This window comes from Podarcis liolepis (genome assembly GCF_965112155.1).
Source record: "Podarcis liolepis genome assembly, chromosome: 4".
Lineage (NCBI taxonomy): Eukaryota > Metazoa > Chordata > Lepidosauria > Squamata > Lacertidae > Podarcis > Podarcis liolepis.
Window position 1 is genome coordinate 90,253,025 of NC_139558.1, and position 17,164 is coordinate 90,270,188.

General features: G+C 44.2%; 1 protein-coding gene across 11 annotated transcripts in view; it reads right to left on the bottom strand.

Moving 5' to 3' along the window:
- Positions 1–17,164, bottom strand: part of FAT3 (FAT atypical cadherin 3) — a 462,341-nt gene that overhangs the window by 140,279 nt on the left and 304,898 nt on the right. For all 11 annotated transcript variants that reach the window (XM_083499062.1, XM_083499067.1, XM_083499063.1 and 8 more), the window contains exon 5: positions 1,170–1,484. In XM_083499062.1, the coding sequence (XP_083355188.1) occupies positions 1,170–1,484 (315 nt within the window). The remainder of the gene's footprint in view (positions 1–1,169; positions 1,485–17,164) is intronic.

Here is a 17,164-nt window from a genome sequence, read left to right on the forward strand (position 1 = left end):
ATGGATAAGCCTTTAGTCACAGGAAAATAAACTACATGGAGATACCTTTGAAGGCGAGTTGGAAACCTCAGCTAATCCAGAATGTGGCAGCTAGACTGGTGACTGGGAGTGGCCACTGGGACCACACAACACTGGTCTTGAAAGACCTACATTGGCTCCCAGTACGTCTCCTAGCACAATTCAAAGTGTTGGTGCTGACCTTTAAAGCCATAAATGGCCTTGACCCTGTATACCTAAAGGAGTGTCTCCACCCCCAACGTCCAGCCTGGACATTGAGGTCCAGCTCCAAGGGTTCCCTCACTGCGAAAAGTGAAGTTACAGGGAACCAGGACAAAGGGCCTTCTTGGTAGTGGCACCCACCCTGTGGAACGCCTTCCCATCAGATGTCCAAGAGATAAAGAACTATGCATTTTTTTAGAAGACATCTGAAAGTTTCTCCCACTACCTGGTACCTCATCCTCCAAACTGGAGAGGTTAGGGGCTGAGCCCAGGGCCTTTAAAGTGCAAAGCATTTGCTCTACGTGTGATTTGCAGAGGCTCAGAGGTTAGTGGCTCTGGAGATGCCAATTCAAGGAGCCCAACAGACCTCGCTATGATGTTTGGGCCTGGATCCAAGCCTTCTGATGGCGTTGGTCCAACTGCTGCTTCATGCTAATCTGGGTCAGAGTTACAGTCTGGTTTGCTGCTCAGGGTCAGATGTTATGGCCCCATTGAACGGGGTGTTGTTGACAAGAGGTCCGTGCAGCCCCTTACCCTTTTACCCCGGACTCTAGAGCTACTGCCCTTCCTCTCCCCTGTAACACACACACACCATGGACGCCTTAAGGCTTAGCCAATGTCCATATGTGACATTTATAGCAAGGAATGGTCTGTTCTTCAGCTCTCTCCATCTTCTTTTCAAAAGAAGAGATATTTTGGGTTTGTTCCCTTTCTCTCCCCCCAACCCCGGAAGCTGGGAGGGGAATTGGCAATAGTTGGCATTGTGTGTTTGGGGAAAGCCCCCTGGCATTCAGCAGGAAATCCCAAGGAAACCCAAAATGGTTTTTGTGGTGAACAAGGTGCAGAGTCCTCATAACATCAAGTCTGCTGCATAAAACAACACTGAAGGGAAGCCTTCCTATAAAACTTGGAAGTGGTGCACTTGCTCATTTCAACCATGGATGGCTTACCGTTAAGATATCGTAGCTCCCGGCTGTGAACTGCTTTCTTGAGGAGACCATCCCAGTCTTTGGGTCAATGAAAAACTTCCCGTCGTCATTCCCATCCACGATGCTGTAGGAAATCTCCGCATTGGGGCCTTCGTCCTTGTCGAAGGCGAAGGCTCTGTAGATCGGCTCGCCTCTCTTCTTCCGGTCCCTCTCCGGCAACTTGATCTGGTAGACTTTCTCTGGGAACTGGGGCTTGTTGTCGTTCTCATCAAGGACTTGGACCACCAGCCAGACTGTAGACTGCTTGGGAGAGGCGCCTCCATCCGTGACCGTAACCTGAGGGAAGAAAACGGTAACAGCAAAAGGCAAAATGTCCACAGGCGTTGTGAAAACTGTTGTGGGAATACAATGAACCTGAATGTTGGAAAATTTGGGGACAGCTAAAAGAAACCACTTCTTCACGCAAGCTGTGGAAGCCCCTCCAACAGGAGGCAGTGGTGGCCACCATCTTGGATGGTTTTAAAAGAGGACTGGACAAATTCATGGAAGAAGAGGCTATCAATGGCTACTAGCTATAATGGCTAAATTCTACACCCACGTTCAGAGGCATCATGCCTCACAATATCAGTTGCTGGGGATCACAGGTGGGCAGAGTTCTGTTGCATTTAAACTTGTGGGCTTACCCACAAGTATTTGGCTGGACACTTTGAGAATAGGATGCTAGACTACATGAGCCATTGGCCTGACCCAGCAAGCATGGTGATGTGGTCTAAACCACTGAGCCTCTTGGGCTTGCTGATCGGAAAGTCGGTGGTTCAAATCTCCACGATGGGGTGAGCTCCCTTTGCTCTGTTCCAGCTCCTGCCAACCTAGCAGGTCGAAAGCACGCAAGTGCAAGTAGATAAATAGGTAGTGCTATGGTGGGAAGGTAAACAATGTTTCCGTGCGGTCTGGTTTCTGTCACGGTGTCCTGTTGCGCCAGAAGCAGTTTAGTCATGCTGGCCACATGACCCAGAAAGCTGTCTGTGGTGAAACATTGGCTCCCTCAGCCTGAAAAGCGAAATGAGCGCCACAACCCCATAGTCGCCTTTAACTGGACTTAACCATCCAGGGGTCCTTTACCTTTACCTTTTACTTATGTTCTCAACATGGGATACTGTGTAGTTTTGGTCAACCCATGTTGAATTTGATGGGGCTTCTTCCCACATACAGGGGTAAGTGTAGTTCTGACTACAGTCCTAATCCACTTTCTACCGTGGATTTTAAAAACAGGTGGAATATACATCATTCATTATTGTCCCTTTTCACATGGAAATAAGAGATCTGATTTTTTACTCTGTTGTCAAATACAAAATCATATTTACCACAACAATTTAAAGCATTAATTAACTTGATAGTTATATTTCAGCAGATGCTCATGCCCAACAGTTTCCTGTACAAAATTTATCAAACAAAATGTTGCATCACACAAAGGACTTTTATATGTGGAATTAAGAGTGCTTGTAAAATGTTTTATATGCCCACAGGAATTCATACAATCCTACAAGGATGCAAAAGAGCAAAATACCAACAGGGTAAAAGAAAAAAACACACCACAAAACTGTCCTTCCCTGATGGCTGAGTGAGGGAAATGAAATAGGATTAAGTCTATATTGAACTGTAAAATCAAGGCAGTAAGGCTGCCTGCCTGGCAGAAAGCCCAACTGAAATCAGTGAGATTTACTTCTGAGTATACATGGCTAGGATTGCAGCCATAGATGGCTTTGTTGTAGGCCACGACTCAAATCTTTAAATTTCGTAAAGACTAACATGGCTATTCCACTGGAAATCCATTAACTTTGAAAAGGGAACACATAGGGAAGATACCGGTAACTTGATTTAGAAATGTCCGCTAATGGCTGAGATATGCCTGTTTACAATGTGCTAACATCTACATGGTAAAATTATGTAAATTTTGGGCCAGCGTGAGGATTGCAAATGCATTATCTACAATATTTTGAACTACTCAAATGCTCAAAAATGCACCAGAATGTGTATTTTGAGACAAAATATATTGGGTTGCTGTTTTTTGAGAGAGAGAAAATAGGTTTAAAATTAGTATTTAAATGGCGGGGGAGGGGGAAGGATGCAGATTAAAGGCTTCTTTTTTGGACTGGCCTTTGCCACTCAGGGTTAAGTCAGAAAAAAACCTTGAGGCCATTTCAGTGGATTTGAGCAAATGTTATTTTATTCTGCAGAGACAGAGGGTGGTTTTTTGTTTTTGTTTTTGCTTCATTCCCTCCCCTGAACTTCTTGGATCTGACGCGCTATATAAATCAAAATTACAAAACATATAAAGATTGTCAGATTCAACCCCCGCCCCCCTTGGTGATTATTCAGAACCACCAGTTTGCACTTTTAAATATAAAAAGATGAGGTAGGTAGGGGTGTGTGTGTGTGTGTGTGTGTGTGTGTGTGTGTGTGTTGGGGGGGGGGGCAGAGGGAAAGCCAGCTAAATAAACTAACACAGCAGTCACCCAGCAAAGCAATCAGTGTGAGATGGGAGGTCAGAGCAACCAGACTGAGCAAAATACAAGATCTTGGCTCGAAACCATCAAATGCTGCCACTGTGGGAATTGGGTACGTTAGCAGCTTTTTACAAAAGCAGAACCCACGCTATGTTCATGCAAGCAAAAATCCATTTCTGCCTCACCAGTGTCATGCTATAAAAGTTATTGCTGAAATGGGGGAGGAGAACGCTGAAACATATATGGATTTCAGTCTTGTTTCTAAAGTGGCACACATTACTTTTATCTCCTGGCAGCTCTCTGATCTTGCATTATCTATTTCTATGATCTCCCCCACAGTTCAATTATCAGCCATTCCACTTTAGTCTGAAGTCCGGTTGTTAATTTAACTCCTTCTGCTCCCCCCTCAGGGTTCGTTCAAATTATTTGCTCAATGAACTGTACTCTAAACCACAAGATCTCTCTCCCTCCCTCTCTCCATGCAAATGACTATGCTTCACATCAGAGAAGCTGAAGGAGGCAGAGGCTGAAATGTTTTGTAATAATAATAATAATAATAATAATAATAATAATAATAATAATAATTGTACCCCGCCCATCAGACTGGGTTACGCCAGCCACTCTGGGCAGCTTCCAATTTATATACAGTGGTACCTTTGGTTACAAACACTTCTGGTTATGAACGCTTCAGGTTACGAGCTCCGCAAACCTGGAAGTAGCTGCTCCCGGTTGCGAACTTTGCTCCAGGATGCGAACAGAAATCGCACGTCGGAGGCCCCATGAGTGAAAGCTCGCCTCAGGATAAGAATGGTTCCAGCTTAAGAACGGACCTCTGGAACGAATTAAGTTCGTAACCAGAGGTACCACTCTAAAAGCATAATAAAACATTACACATTAAATGGTTTCCCTATACAGGGCTGCCTTCAGATGTCTTCTGAAGGTTATATTGTTGCTCATCTCCTTGACATCTGACTGGAGGGTGTTCTACAGGTTGGGTGCCACCACCGAGAAGGCCCTCTGCCTGGTTCCCTGTAACCTCACTTCTCACAGTGAAGGAATCGCCAGAAGGCCCTCAGAAGTGGATCTCAGTGTCCGAGCTCAACGATGTAAGCATTTGACATCTTACAGAAAACCTTTGCCTCATTTCCCCACAGGGGCTACCACAACAAGAAGAGCTGCCAGATATTCCCCACTGTTCTTCAAAGTCCTACTGGTGAGAGGAGAAGTTTAGTTTAAACCTTTAGTGATGAACTGCAAACTACTGGGATCCACAGCAACAGTACGATCTAACCCTTTGCAACTTTGATGTCTCACTACAACCACACGCTTTCTTATGACACATGTACCTCTCAGCAGGAAAATGTGTGGTGGGGCAGCAGTGCTCAACTGACCTCCTGAAAGCAGAGTCATTTTCTGCACACTGCAAAGGAGAGAGGTGAGGCAGCAGGGAGATTCGTGGTTCAAACACATCAGGAGGAGCACCGGATTGGTTCGGCCTGTGTATTTGCAGGGCACTGACCTCCATATTGCCTTGCCCCTCTCCATTCTAGTAAGTACCAGCAGCTTTGCTGTCAAAAGATTAGGTGACTTCCCTTTCCCTACGGTGTTTCCTACTGGTAAAAAGATAAAGGTAAAGGGACCCCTGACCATTAGGTCCAGTCGTGGCCGACTCTGGGGTTGCGACGCTCATTTCGCTTTATTGGCTGAGGGAGCCGGCATACAGCTTCTGGGTCATGTGGCCAGCATGACTAAGCCGCTTCTGACGAACCAGAGCAGCGCACAGAAACACCCTTTACCTTCCCACCGGAGCAGTACCTATTTATCTACTTGCACTTTGAGGTGCTTTCGAACTGCTAGGTGGGCAGGAGCAGGGACCGTGCAATGGGAGCTCACCCCATCGCGGGGATTTGAACTGCCGACCTTCTGATTGGCAAGCCCTAGAGTCTGTGGTTTAACCCACAGCGCCACCCGCGTCCCTCCATGTAAATGAATTTTGCAAGAACGCATTCTTAAGATTTCCAGTAAAAATACAAGGCTCCTTTCCCAATCTAGGAAGAAATGTGTTTACATTTCCCTTCTACATGAAGAAGCACAACATGCCTTTGTTCTTCTGGTTACCTGAAAAGTGTTATCAAGAGTACGCAGCCACAGAAATGGATCTGAACAAATGAAGAAGCAAATCTATATGCATGGTCTAGATCTCACTTAAACTGGCAAACATGTCTCTGGACTACATCAGACTGCAGGTGGCCTTCACACAATTTGAATGGTCCTCCACAGAAACAAATGCATACAGTATACCAGGGGGAAGGGTTTTAGCCAAGGCAGGGACATAATGCAATATCTTTTATTTGGATCAATTTATGCTGGTGTAGGAACACGCATACATAATCGTAACATGTGTCAATTAATCAACAGACCAAGGAATGTTATGCTTTTTAGTGTACATGGGAAATTTTAACACATTTCTTTTTAAGTACTTGGAATCTGACAGCTCATTAATTGCAAAACTGCTTTGCATAGCTGCAGGGGACACAGAGAGGTGTGTGTGTGTCATACAAGTTTTAGAAAACGCACATTTTGATGCACAGTGCAGTTCAAAAGCATCCCCCCAACCCCCCCTTTTGAATTAGGTGTCAATTTCTTCCACTTCTACTCCATATCTATCTCAGGGTCAAATTAGGTATGAATGTAAGGGAGCCTTTTAAGGGTGTTCTTAAGATATGCCACGTTTCATTTTGAAAAGCAGCTGCGGAGGCTCTCAACCTGTACTCCATTATGGGGTGGAGGGGGGGTTACCCCATTCCCCCCCATGCTGTTTTCCAGCAAAAAAAGAAGTCTCGAAGCTTTGTAATAAATAACTTTTCATCACACACACACACACACACACACACACTGTAGTCACTCACACCAAGTTCCAGATCCACCAATCCATTCACCTCTTTCAGTGCAGGAAGGGAATGAACCTGCAATTGATGCTCATTGAATCTCTAAGATCATCGCCACCTTTTTTGCCTGTGCTCCTCAAAACTGTGCTGGCAGAAGGTGGGTCTGGTGGGAGGAGGAGAGTGAGAGCCACCGTGGAGATTCTGTAAGGGGGTGAGTATCTTGGGAGTACGTGTATATTGGTAAACACACGAAGACAAAGGGCATGCAATGAAGGCACACTTTAAGTGGAATTTTTCCTTTAATTGCATTTTTTTAAAAAAAGTTATCTGAAGCAACTATGAAATTTTTTAATCGTTGTTGCACTATAACTAAGAGTTACGCAAATAAAATAAAAATAAAAAGTACTGGGCTGCAATTCTATGCGCATCTTGGTGTAAATGCCACTGAACAAGATGAGACTTAACTCTGAGTGAACATGCAGAGAAATGTGCTGTTAGCCAAATACTCTTCTTTACCTTAAAAGCACAGGGAGAACAGAAATAAGGAGAGGGAGGGAAGGGCTGCCAACTGTGAAAAGAGAGGAAGGGGGCGAGGTTGCTTGGAATTTATTCTTTCTTTTTAAGCATTTCAACGGGCAAGAAATTTAGATTTCTGTATCCAGTTATGGCAGTTTTGCAGAGGTCTGTTATCACAGCTAGTTTTAAATTTACAGTGACTTCCACAATAGGTACCCCCCCTTCCTCCAGGATATTACGTGAGGGCTTTCTATTAACTTTACATCCTTCATAAATACACAAATATATACACGATGCAAGAAGGAGCTAGTAATATGCTGTGTGAGGTTCATCCACCAAAACAAAACAAAAATGCTCAGCATTTTTTCCCTATTCATTTTTATTGAGAAGAGGCAAATTTGTTGCTATTCTCATCTCTTTTCAAACTGTTCTTATTAATCAAGAGTGTGCTGAGGTGGCAGTATCATTTGAAGATGAGCGAAGTTCAACATTTTGAGGGATGCAGCATTGGGGATAGAGAGAGAGAAAAATTCTGCACCTGCAAGTCAGAATTAGTCTGCAGAGAAAAAATGCAGCAACAACTAAAACCGCTCAAGGGGCCTAATTTAAAGAATTTGAAGAACGAAAACCAGGAGAGTGGCACCAAAGCGTGGAGGGAAACCCAAATGCGAATTGCATGGGAAATATATAAATATAGAAAGACACCTGAAGGCAGCCCTGTTTAGGGAAGGCGGCCTTTTTCCATCTCCGCCGTATTAAGCAGTTGGTCCCTTACCTTTCTCGCCCTGATCTGGCCACAGTGACCCATGCGATGATCACCTCCAGGCTTGATTACTGTAATTCACTTCTACGCAGGGCTGCCCTTGAAGCTGACTCAGAAACTCCAGCAGGTGCAGAATGCCATGTTGAGACTCCTTACGGGTTCCTCACCGCGGGATCACATTCATCCAGTGCTTTATCAGCTGCACTGGCTCCCGGTGGAGTACAGGGTCAGGTTCAAGGTGCTGGTTTTGACCTTCAAAGTCCTATGTGGCCTAGGACCCTCGTACCTACGGGACCGCCTCTCCTGGTATGCCCCGTGGAGGACCTTAAGGTCCATAAATAACAACACTTTGGAAGTCCTGAGTCCTAAAATTTAGATTGGCCTCAACCAGGGCCAGGGCTTTTCAGTCTACCACAGGAGATCAGGGCCCTGTGGGATTTGACATCTTTCCGCAGGGCCTACAAGACGGAGCTGTTCCGCCTGGCTTTTGGGCTGGACTCAGTCTGACCCCCCTCTCATTTTTTTATTTATTTTTTGATGGAACCCCTTATATGGGATTTTGTATATAAATTTTCCCTCGGCTCTTTTTGCTGGCCCATGTAGGACCAGCATGGATAGTTGGCCCTGGTGAATATTTGACGTTTTCTCCCCTTATGATCTTGATTTATCGGCCACCACTAATACAACGTTGCATTTTAAGCTGTATTTTAACCTATATTTTAATCAACTGTTTGTTTGAAAATGTTTTTACTGTATTTTATATTTGGTCAAAATAAAAAAATTCCTTCCAGTAGCACCTTAAAGACCAACTAAGTTAGTTCTTGGTATGAGCTTTTGTGTTCATGCACACTTCTTCAGATACACAGAATATATATATATTTGGTGTTAGCCACCCTGAGCCCGGTCTTGGCCGTGGAGGGCGGGGTATAAATAAAAAGTTATTATTATTATTAACATTTGATATTTTATTGTGTTTTTAATATTCTGTTGGGAGCTGCCCAGAGGGGCAGGATATAAGTAATAATAATAATAATAATAATAAGGCTTATTATTATTATTATTATTATTATTATTATTATTAGGCTAATAATCAGGCTAGCACAAAGAAAGGCTCCCAGGTCACGGCCAATGGCCAGAAATGAGAACAATAACATTTGGAGGTACCGCATTGGCTACCACTGCAGCCGACAATACTGCAAAGACAAAGAATTTGACCTTGTGAAAGCCCAAAAGCCTGCAAGCGTTCTTTAGAACGTACCTTTAACATCCCACCTGCTTTTAAACTAGCTCCATTACTGCAGGTGACCGAGTTGGGGAAAGCTTTTATATCGAGTATTGATAGTAGGGGAGACATTCTTCTCTTAACTTCCACTGGCTCTACTTTGGTGGATAATAGTCATTCAAAACCTCTTGTCTGCGCACTTCGGGGGATAAAGTATCTCTCAGCCTGACTCCTCTCAGAGTCCTTGTGCCTGCTGAGAGCTACGCTCAGACTACAAAGCTCATCACATTACCATCTTTTCACAGGCTCATCTACCATTCATTTTCTATTCACGCAACTTGCTTGATTCCAATCTCCTCAGCCAGCGGGAACTAAACACCTTCCCTTCAAAGTTTCCTTAAAATTATGGTGATTGCTGAAGAATTCTAATCTCCCCCCTTTCCAAGCTGCCTGGCCCAGATACATATAGGACCCCTGACATCATCCCCCCCCCCCGCAGTAGCAAAGGTAGTTTCAATCCTACGGTCCTTCTCCTTTATTTCTCTATTTCTATGTTTTTAAATGCCTTTCATCTCCTATCCGTTTTGCATATGACTGGGGAAAAAACAGCATCATTTTGCAAGCTGGTAAACTATCAAATTTGACTGAATCCCCAAGAAATGGAAATCCATTCTTCAGCTGCTGTGCTGAAGTGAGTCTAAGCCTCTTTAGTTGGAAGTATGCATTGCTGACTTCAATGGGACTCACTGCTGAGTAAATGTGTGGACCTTTAGTGCACATTGTGGACAGCCTGTGGCCTAATTTCAAAAGCCCTTTGCAAGTACGGATGGACATTCAGTTTCAGATCTCCAACTCAGTCCTCCACATTTCCACATAAGTTTGCAACTCTTTTGTATGTCTTCATGCAAATTCATCAGCTGCGAGAATTTAGTCTAATACACACCTTTCTGAATATCCTTTTGCCTAATGCGCAAAGCAATTTCCCCTTAAAATGTTGCATTTTTTGCATTATATACACAGTATCTCTGCATTTACACGCATCCTTTTAATCACAGTATGTATGTGCACACTGTCTGGAGAACTTAAAGTAAAGATTTGAGTAAAGATTTGGTGAGCTCACTTTTAAATGCAAGCTGAACCGAGTTTCTTTCCCCGCTACCCCTATCTGTAAGTGATCACTTCAGACACCTGTCAAGGGTGATCTGCCCCTTCCCAGCAGCCCTCTGGATATGAAGACAGAGATGGAGAGAAGGGGTGTCAGAAATGAGAGCAAAGCAAGGATCAGAGAGGGGTTGTCAGAAAGATGGAGAGCAAAGAAGCTAGCTCTTTAGCTGAGAATCCTGTGCTTCAGGATGAAGAAGAAGAGGAGGAGTTTGGATTTGATATCCCGCCTTTCACTCCCTTTAAGGAGTCTCAAAGCGGCTAACATTCTCCTTTCCCTTCCTCCCCCACAACAAACACTCTGTGAGGTGAGTGGGGCTGAGAGACTTCAGAGAAGTGTGACTAGCCCAAGGTCACCCAGCAGCTGCATGTGGAGGAGCGGAGACTCAAACCCGGTCCCCCAGATTACGAGACTACCGCTCTTAACCACTACACCACACTGGCTGGATGAACTTTGAGGTCCCTTCCAACTCTACAATTCTGTGATACTGCTGCCCACTTCTGACTTCAGCAACAACTAGCTTCAGCCCCACACACTGCCAACCTATTCCCCCCATTTCCCATGAAGGAACACAATTTTGGTGTACACGTGGACATACAGACATTGGCAAACCCTGTGCTACGAGGTTTGTTATCTTCCGCAACCGTGTCTCTGAAAATTTTTACACAACACTTGGGAAGATGGGCAAACTAACGCCAGGGTACTGGAAGAAGCAAAGATCACCAGTGTCGAAGCAATGATTCTTCAACATCAACTTCGTTGGACTGGTCATGTTGTATGGATGCCTGATTATCGTCTTCCAAAGCAACTACTCTATTCCGAACTTAAAAATGGAAAGTGTAATGCTGGTGGTCAACAAAAGAGGTTTAAAGACTCTCTCAAGGCAAATCTTAAAAAAATGTAGTATAAATACCAACAACTGGGAAACACTGGCCTGCGAGTGCTCCAGCTGGAGAACAGCCTTTACCAAAGGTGGCATGGTCTTTGAAGACACTCAAACTCAGGATGCAAGGGAGAAACGTGCTAAGAGGAAGGCACGCTTGGCAAACCCTCACCGTGATCAACTCCCGCCCAGGAACCAATGTCCCCACTGTGGAAGGACGTGTGGGTCCAGAATTGGCCTCCACAGTCACTTACGGACTCACTGTTAAAACCATGTTCACAGAAGACAATCTTACTTGGCTACGAGTGATTGCCAAAGAAAGAAGACGAGGTCACACAAGTGGGAACAATGGCTGGGTACTATAAGAAAGCCAATGCCTTGATAATGAAAATAAGATCATGCGAGGACTTATAAATGCAGGTTTTGTCAATAGATATTTCAATGGAGCTTTCCTGCTGAATTGGGCTTCTTGGCTGCAATCTTAAGTTACAGTGTGCTTCCTAGGAAGCAGAAGCTGTTGAAACCAATGGGAGTTGCTCCTGAGCAAATAAAAGTTTGGGGTGGGGGCCTTTCAAGTCCTCCTTGCAGTGCAGTAAAAACAGCTTTAAGTGACATATGGAAAAATAATGACATAGGAGTATGTGGGAAAGGTCACTCAGGTTAGGAATAATGAGATTGCAAATGTCACTGAATACCAAATACATTTTATGCTTCACAAATCTTTTCGCACTGTTAGGAGGAAGCTTTGTTTTGTGTGCTTTTTTCCTTCCCTCAAAAAAAGAGGATTTGAAGAAATGTGTTTGCATCGAAAAATACATGTTTATTTGGTAGTAAACTGCTGCTTAAGAAAGAAAAAGCCTTATGGGAGCTGAATTGTAAACATCTCAAAACCCAGAGAGGTGCAGCTATTTAGTGCCAAAGGTAAATGCATAAAAACATACTGCGCATGAGCATCGTCTGTGCAAACCTATGAAAAGGCTGCCTTATACTAAGAGAGACAGTACAGTATTTGACCATTCTAACTGGGGGAGGCTTTCCATGGTCTAAGTCAAGGGTCAGCAACCTTTTTTACCCGTGGACCATTCCACCATCCCTCAGATCTTGTGGGGGGTCGGACTATATTTTGAAGGGGAAAAAATGAACGAATTCCTATGCCCCACAAATAACCCAGAGATGCATTTTAAATAAAAGGACATGTTCTACTCATGTAAAAACAGACTAATTCCTGGACAGTCCACGGGCCGGATTTAGAAGGCGAATGGGCCACATCCGGTCCCCGGGCTTTAGGTTGCCTACCCCTGGTCTAAGTCACTGGTCTTTTATATCCTCCAGTTAGAGATGCTTGTTAAGTATAGTAATTTAATTTACTGAAATTGTAAATGCTTGAATGCATGACTATGTGTTTAAATTTGATTGGTTGGTAACTGAATTCTAGAGAGTTCTCCAGTAGTTCTCATGTGATCGGCCAACACTGGTCACATGGGAGTCAAGGAGAGACTCCATTATATGTGAGCCAAGGTGACTGTGTTTTAGAATCCACAGTGAACACTGCTAAGTTGAATAGAGTGTGGAAGTGCTTTTTCTCTGCTGGAAAGAAAGAGAGCAAAAGGTGCAGCAGAAGGCAAAAGTGGAAATCTTTCATAGGAGCTGCAAGGCTTGGCCTGTATGAGATACAGAAGGCCGAGTGCCGAGGTCTGGAAAGAGAGGAAAATACAGTGGTTTGGAAGTTAGAAGAGGAGACTGCAAGCCCATGCTTAGAAAAGCATGCGGCTGTAAATATTATGTCTTAATTCATCTACAGTGGTGCCCCGCAAGACGAATGTCTCGCAAGACGGAAAACCCGCTAGACGAAAGGGTTTTCCGTTTTTGAGCTGCTTCGCAAGACGATTTTCCCTATGGGCTTGCTTTGCAAGACGAAAACGTCTTGCGAGTGTTCCGATTTTCCCCCGCTTCCCCCCCTTTTTCTAAACCGCTAATAGCCTTTTAGTCGCTAATCTGCTAAGCCTTTAATAGCCGCTAAGCCTTTAATAGCCGCTAAACCGCTAATAGCGCTAATCCGCTAATAGGGTTGCTTCGCAAGACGAAAAAACCGCAAGACGAAGAGACTCGCGGAACGGATTAATTTCGTCTTGCGAGGCACCGCTGTATAAGTTTCTGCAAGTAAAGCTTCTGAATGATCAAGTCTGGACATTGGTTTAATTTTCAAAGAAGGGTGTCAGTTATGTATATAATTTGAGCTACTTAGCTGCATTTCTGATACCCTTACTTCAACAACGCTGGGGACTGGCGTGGGAAAAAAATGATAAGAGATGTGCTCCTCCTCTCATTGGGGGCTGCCTACCAGAAATGACCGAGAGTAGATTCAGCACAGGCAAAACAAAACATGACACCAAGTTAAACTATGGAACTCGCTCTGACAGGAAGCAGTGATGGCCCCCAAGGATTGGACGTATTTATGGAGGAAGAGGGTATCAATGGCGACTAGCCATGATGGCTATGCTCTGCCTTCGGGGCCAAAGAGGCAGTGCCCTCATGAACTCAATGGCCAGAAGCCACAGGAGGTTTCCTTGTTCTTGCGCTCAGATCCTGCTTCCCAGGGGCATCTGGTTGGCTACTGTGGGAAAGGGATGCTGAGCTAGAAAGATCATTGGTCTAATCCAGCGGGCGCTTCCTGTGTTCTCAAGTACTTCTATTTCTTTCTGCAAAGCATTGCTTAATTTTGGAATTGGCTGCAAAAAAATATATTTGGTAAAGGCCACTGTCCCTGTGGGTTAAACCACAGAGCCAAGGACTTGCCAATCAGAAGGTCAGTGGTTCGAATCCCCGCAACGGGGTGAGCTCTCGATGCTCGGTCCCTGCTCCTGCCAACCTAGCAGTTCGAAAGAACGTCAAAGTGCAAGTAGATAAATAGGTACCACTCTGGCGGGAAGGTAAACGGCGTTTCCGTGCGCTGCTTTGGTTCGCCAGAAGCGGCTTAGTCATGCTTGCCACATGACCCAGAAGCTGTACGCCTGCTCCCTCGGCCAATAAAGCGAGGTGAGCGCCGCAACCCTGGAGTCGGCCATGACTGGACCCAATGGTCAGGGGTCCCTTTACCTTTTAGTGTCCATATTGCTGAATCCACACCCCATCAGGCCATGGCAAAGGTCTGCACCATAATGATGGTCTCTCTCTCTCTCTCTCTCTCACCATTCCCCTCCTCCTCACTTTAAAAAGGATTAGGCATAGATGGCATAAATCTGTAACTAGCCCTATACGTTACAAATCTCCCTGCATTACTTTTCTCCCAAGTTATTCGGAAGAAAGGAACAGATTAATTAAGTACTGACATTTTTATTCTTTTGGATATATTCATTCAGAAACTCCTATAGGGCTATTCGGAATAAGCACATTTCTCAGAAAGATAGATAGAAAAAAATAATAACATACTACCCTACAAACTATCTTTGTAATGTGACAGGTTAGAAAATGAAATTATGGTTCATGATATTCCTCTATTTCTTGGCATCTTGACTTCCTCAGGCTAAGAGAAAGAAATTGCTTTTTGAGGGTAAACTTCATTGCACTTGATACTTTAGAGACTTGGCACCTTTTCTTCCTCCCAAAAAAGATCTCCTGGTGAAAACCCGCAGTGTCTGGTCTGTGATTATAAATTAAATATTAACTTGCAGAACTGGTTAAACTAGAAAATGAAAACATCCAGCATTTATATACTGCGAAACACTAATAGTAAAATGCAGCAAAAACTTTTTTTATATAAAAAAAAATCAATAGCAATAAATATTATTTCGTGATGAAAATCTATCCCATTTTCTTCCACACACGTTTGGAAAGAAATTTGGCACAGCATGACCAATGGTGGCTATCTTAACATTTCTACTTGAAACCAAATCAATCTTCCAATGCCACTGGGCAACCAGTTTTACAGCCTCTCCCAGCATTAGGATTATAAAATAACAAAAAGTCTTGTGGCACTTGGAAGACTTAACAAATTCATTATGATTATATACAAGCTAAGAAATCTTCCCACACACACATGATGGATGAAGATACGAATTAAATGGATGCCAACATTAATTATCCTACAACTCTGAATAAGGTTTTTCAGCGTAGCCACTCACCATTTAATTATGCCCTCCTGCGCAAGAGATGGAAAAATCTACGGCTTTCTGTTGCCTTTGAAAAATGAGTTCAAGGAAAGATTGAAGACTACCCTATCTATTACACATAATCCTCATGTGATTCAGATGGTTTCCTATCCATATATTTTATTGGCACCACGCTACAAATTATGACAATTCTGGAGCCTTGCTTTCTTCTGCGACGGCTGGTGAATAATAGACATTTTGTTTGCAATGATACATTATTTGTTAAACTAGGAGGGGAAATAACAACAGGATCCTAAATTTTATTTGTCATTTGCTTACTCCTGCATGCATGACTTCTCTCTATTTGCGGCCTGATACAGATTTTAGTCTTTGCCTCTCCAGACACATTTTTCCTACCCGGAGTAAGAAGAAAATGTGGCTATTCTGCTAGGAACGAAATGGTGCCCTTAAATACACCTACAGTGGTGCCTCACAAGACAAAAAGAATCCGTTCTGTGAGTCTCTTCGTCTAGCGGTTTTTTCGTCTTGCGAAGCAAGCCCATTGACGGATTAGCAGATTAGCGCTATTAGCGGTTTTTAGCGGCTTATCGGCTTAGCAGATAAGCGGATAAGCGGCTTAGAAAAAGGGGGGGAGGAAAAAACCCCCGCAGGAACTCGCAACACATTTTCGTCTTGCGAAGCAAGCCCATAGGAGATTCGTTTTGCGAAGCACCTCCAAAACAGAAAACTCTTTCGTCTAGCGAGTTTTCTGTCTTGCAAGGCATTCATCTTGCAGGGCACCACTGTACTGCAAGGTCACCTCCATCCAGAATGATTTTGTCAGGAATGTCAACCCATGCTTGGCCCATTTTGAAGTCTATTTCAGCTACAGGGAAGAGTCCACAGTCCTTGTGTGCACCCCAGGAATTAAAGCAATACAGCAGTAGTAAATGAGAGGGCCTGGCAATGCTTAGGGGCTTTAAATATATTTAACAAAATAATGCAGAGGTAAAGCATACACTTCTTCTTACAGGAAAAGCTGGTAAAGGCAAACTATGAAAGACATCATGCTGCTTGAGTCTCTTTGAAGCGTCAGAACACTATGAAAAATACAAGCGCAGATATTTAATGAATCAGAACGCCCTTCTGGATGCTTGGAAGACGGTAAAAAGAAGAGCCCTTCTTTGTTTGGTAGGTAAGCCCAACATCACTGCAGAGCTACAGAGTTTAAGAAGCATGCAGCAAAGTGTGGGGTTGCAGGGAGAAGGAGAGGAGAGGTTTGAACCCTGAGCTAATCACAGAATTGTAGAGGTGGAAAGGACCTCAAGGGTCATCTATTCCAACCCCCTTGCAATGCCGGAATTTCAGCTAAAGCACACATGGCAGACGGCTACCCAACCTCTGCTTAAAAACCTCCAAAGAAGGAGAGTCCACAACTTCCAGAGGGAGACAGTTCCACTGTCCAACAGCTCTTACCATCAGAAAGTTCTATTGTTATTAGAGAAAGACAAAAACCTTTCTCTTCCCACTTTCTCCATGCCATAGTTACTTGGAAAAAAAAGTTGATTTTTTTTTAAAAAAATGTACAGATAAACCAGAAACTGGAAATTATGATAAGGCTACAATCCTAAGCATGCTGTCACGGTCCTGTCTATGGGCGATCAAAGTCCCAGTTGAGGACGTCGGGACCAGGGACAAGATGGCGGGGTGGGAGCAGGAATGAGAGTCCAGAAGTCAGAAAGCCAAGAGTCCAAGCGTCAGAGAGCCGGGAGTCAAGAAGCCAAGGGTCCGAGGGTCAGGAAGCAAGGAGTCAGGAAGCCGAGGTCCGAGGATCAGGAAGCAAGAAGCCAAACACAGCAAGGCAGGAAACATGCTGCTGTGGCAAAGAGCCAAAGGGAAATGCTGACCTTATATCCCTTCCTGGCTCTTGCCACCAGGTGCTGTGAGCTACCAAGCGGCCTCACCTGTGTGGCTGCATCTTGCCTCT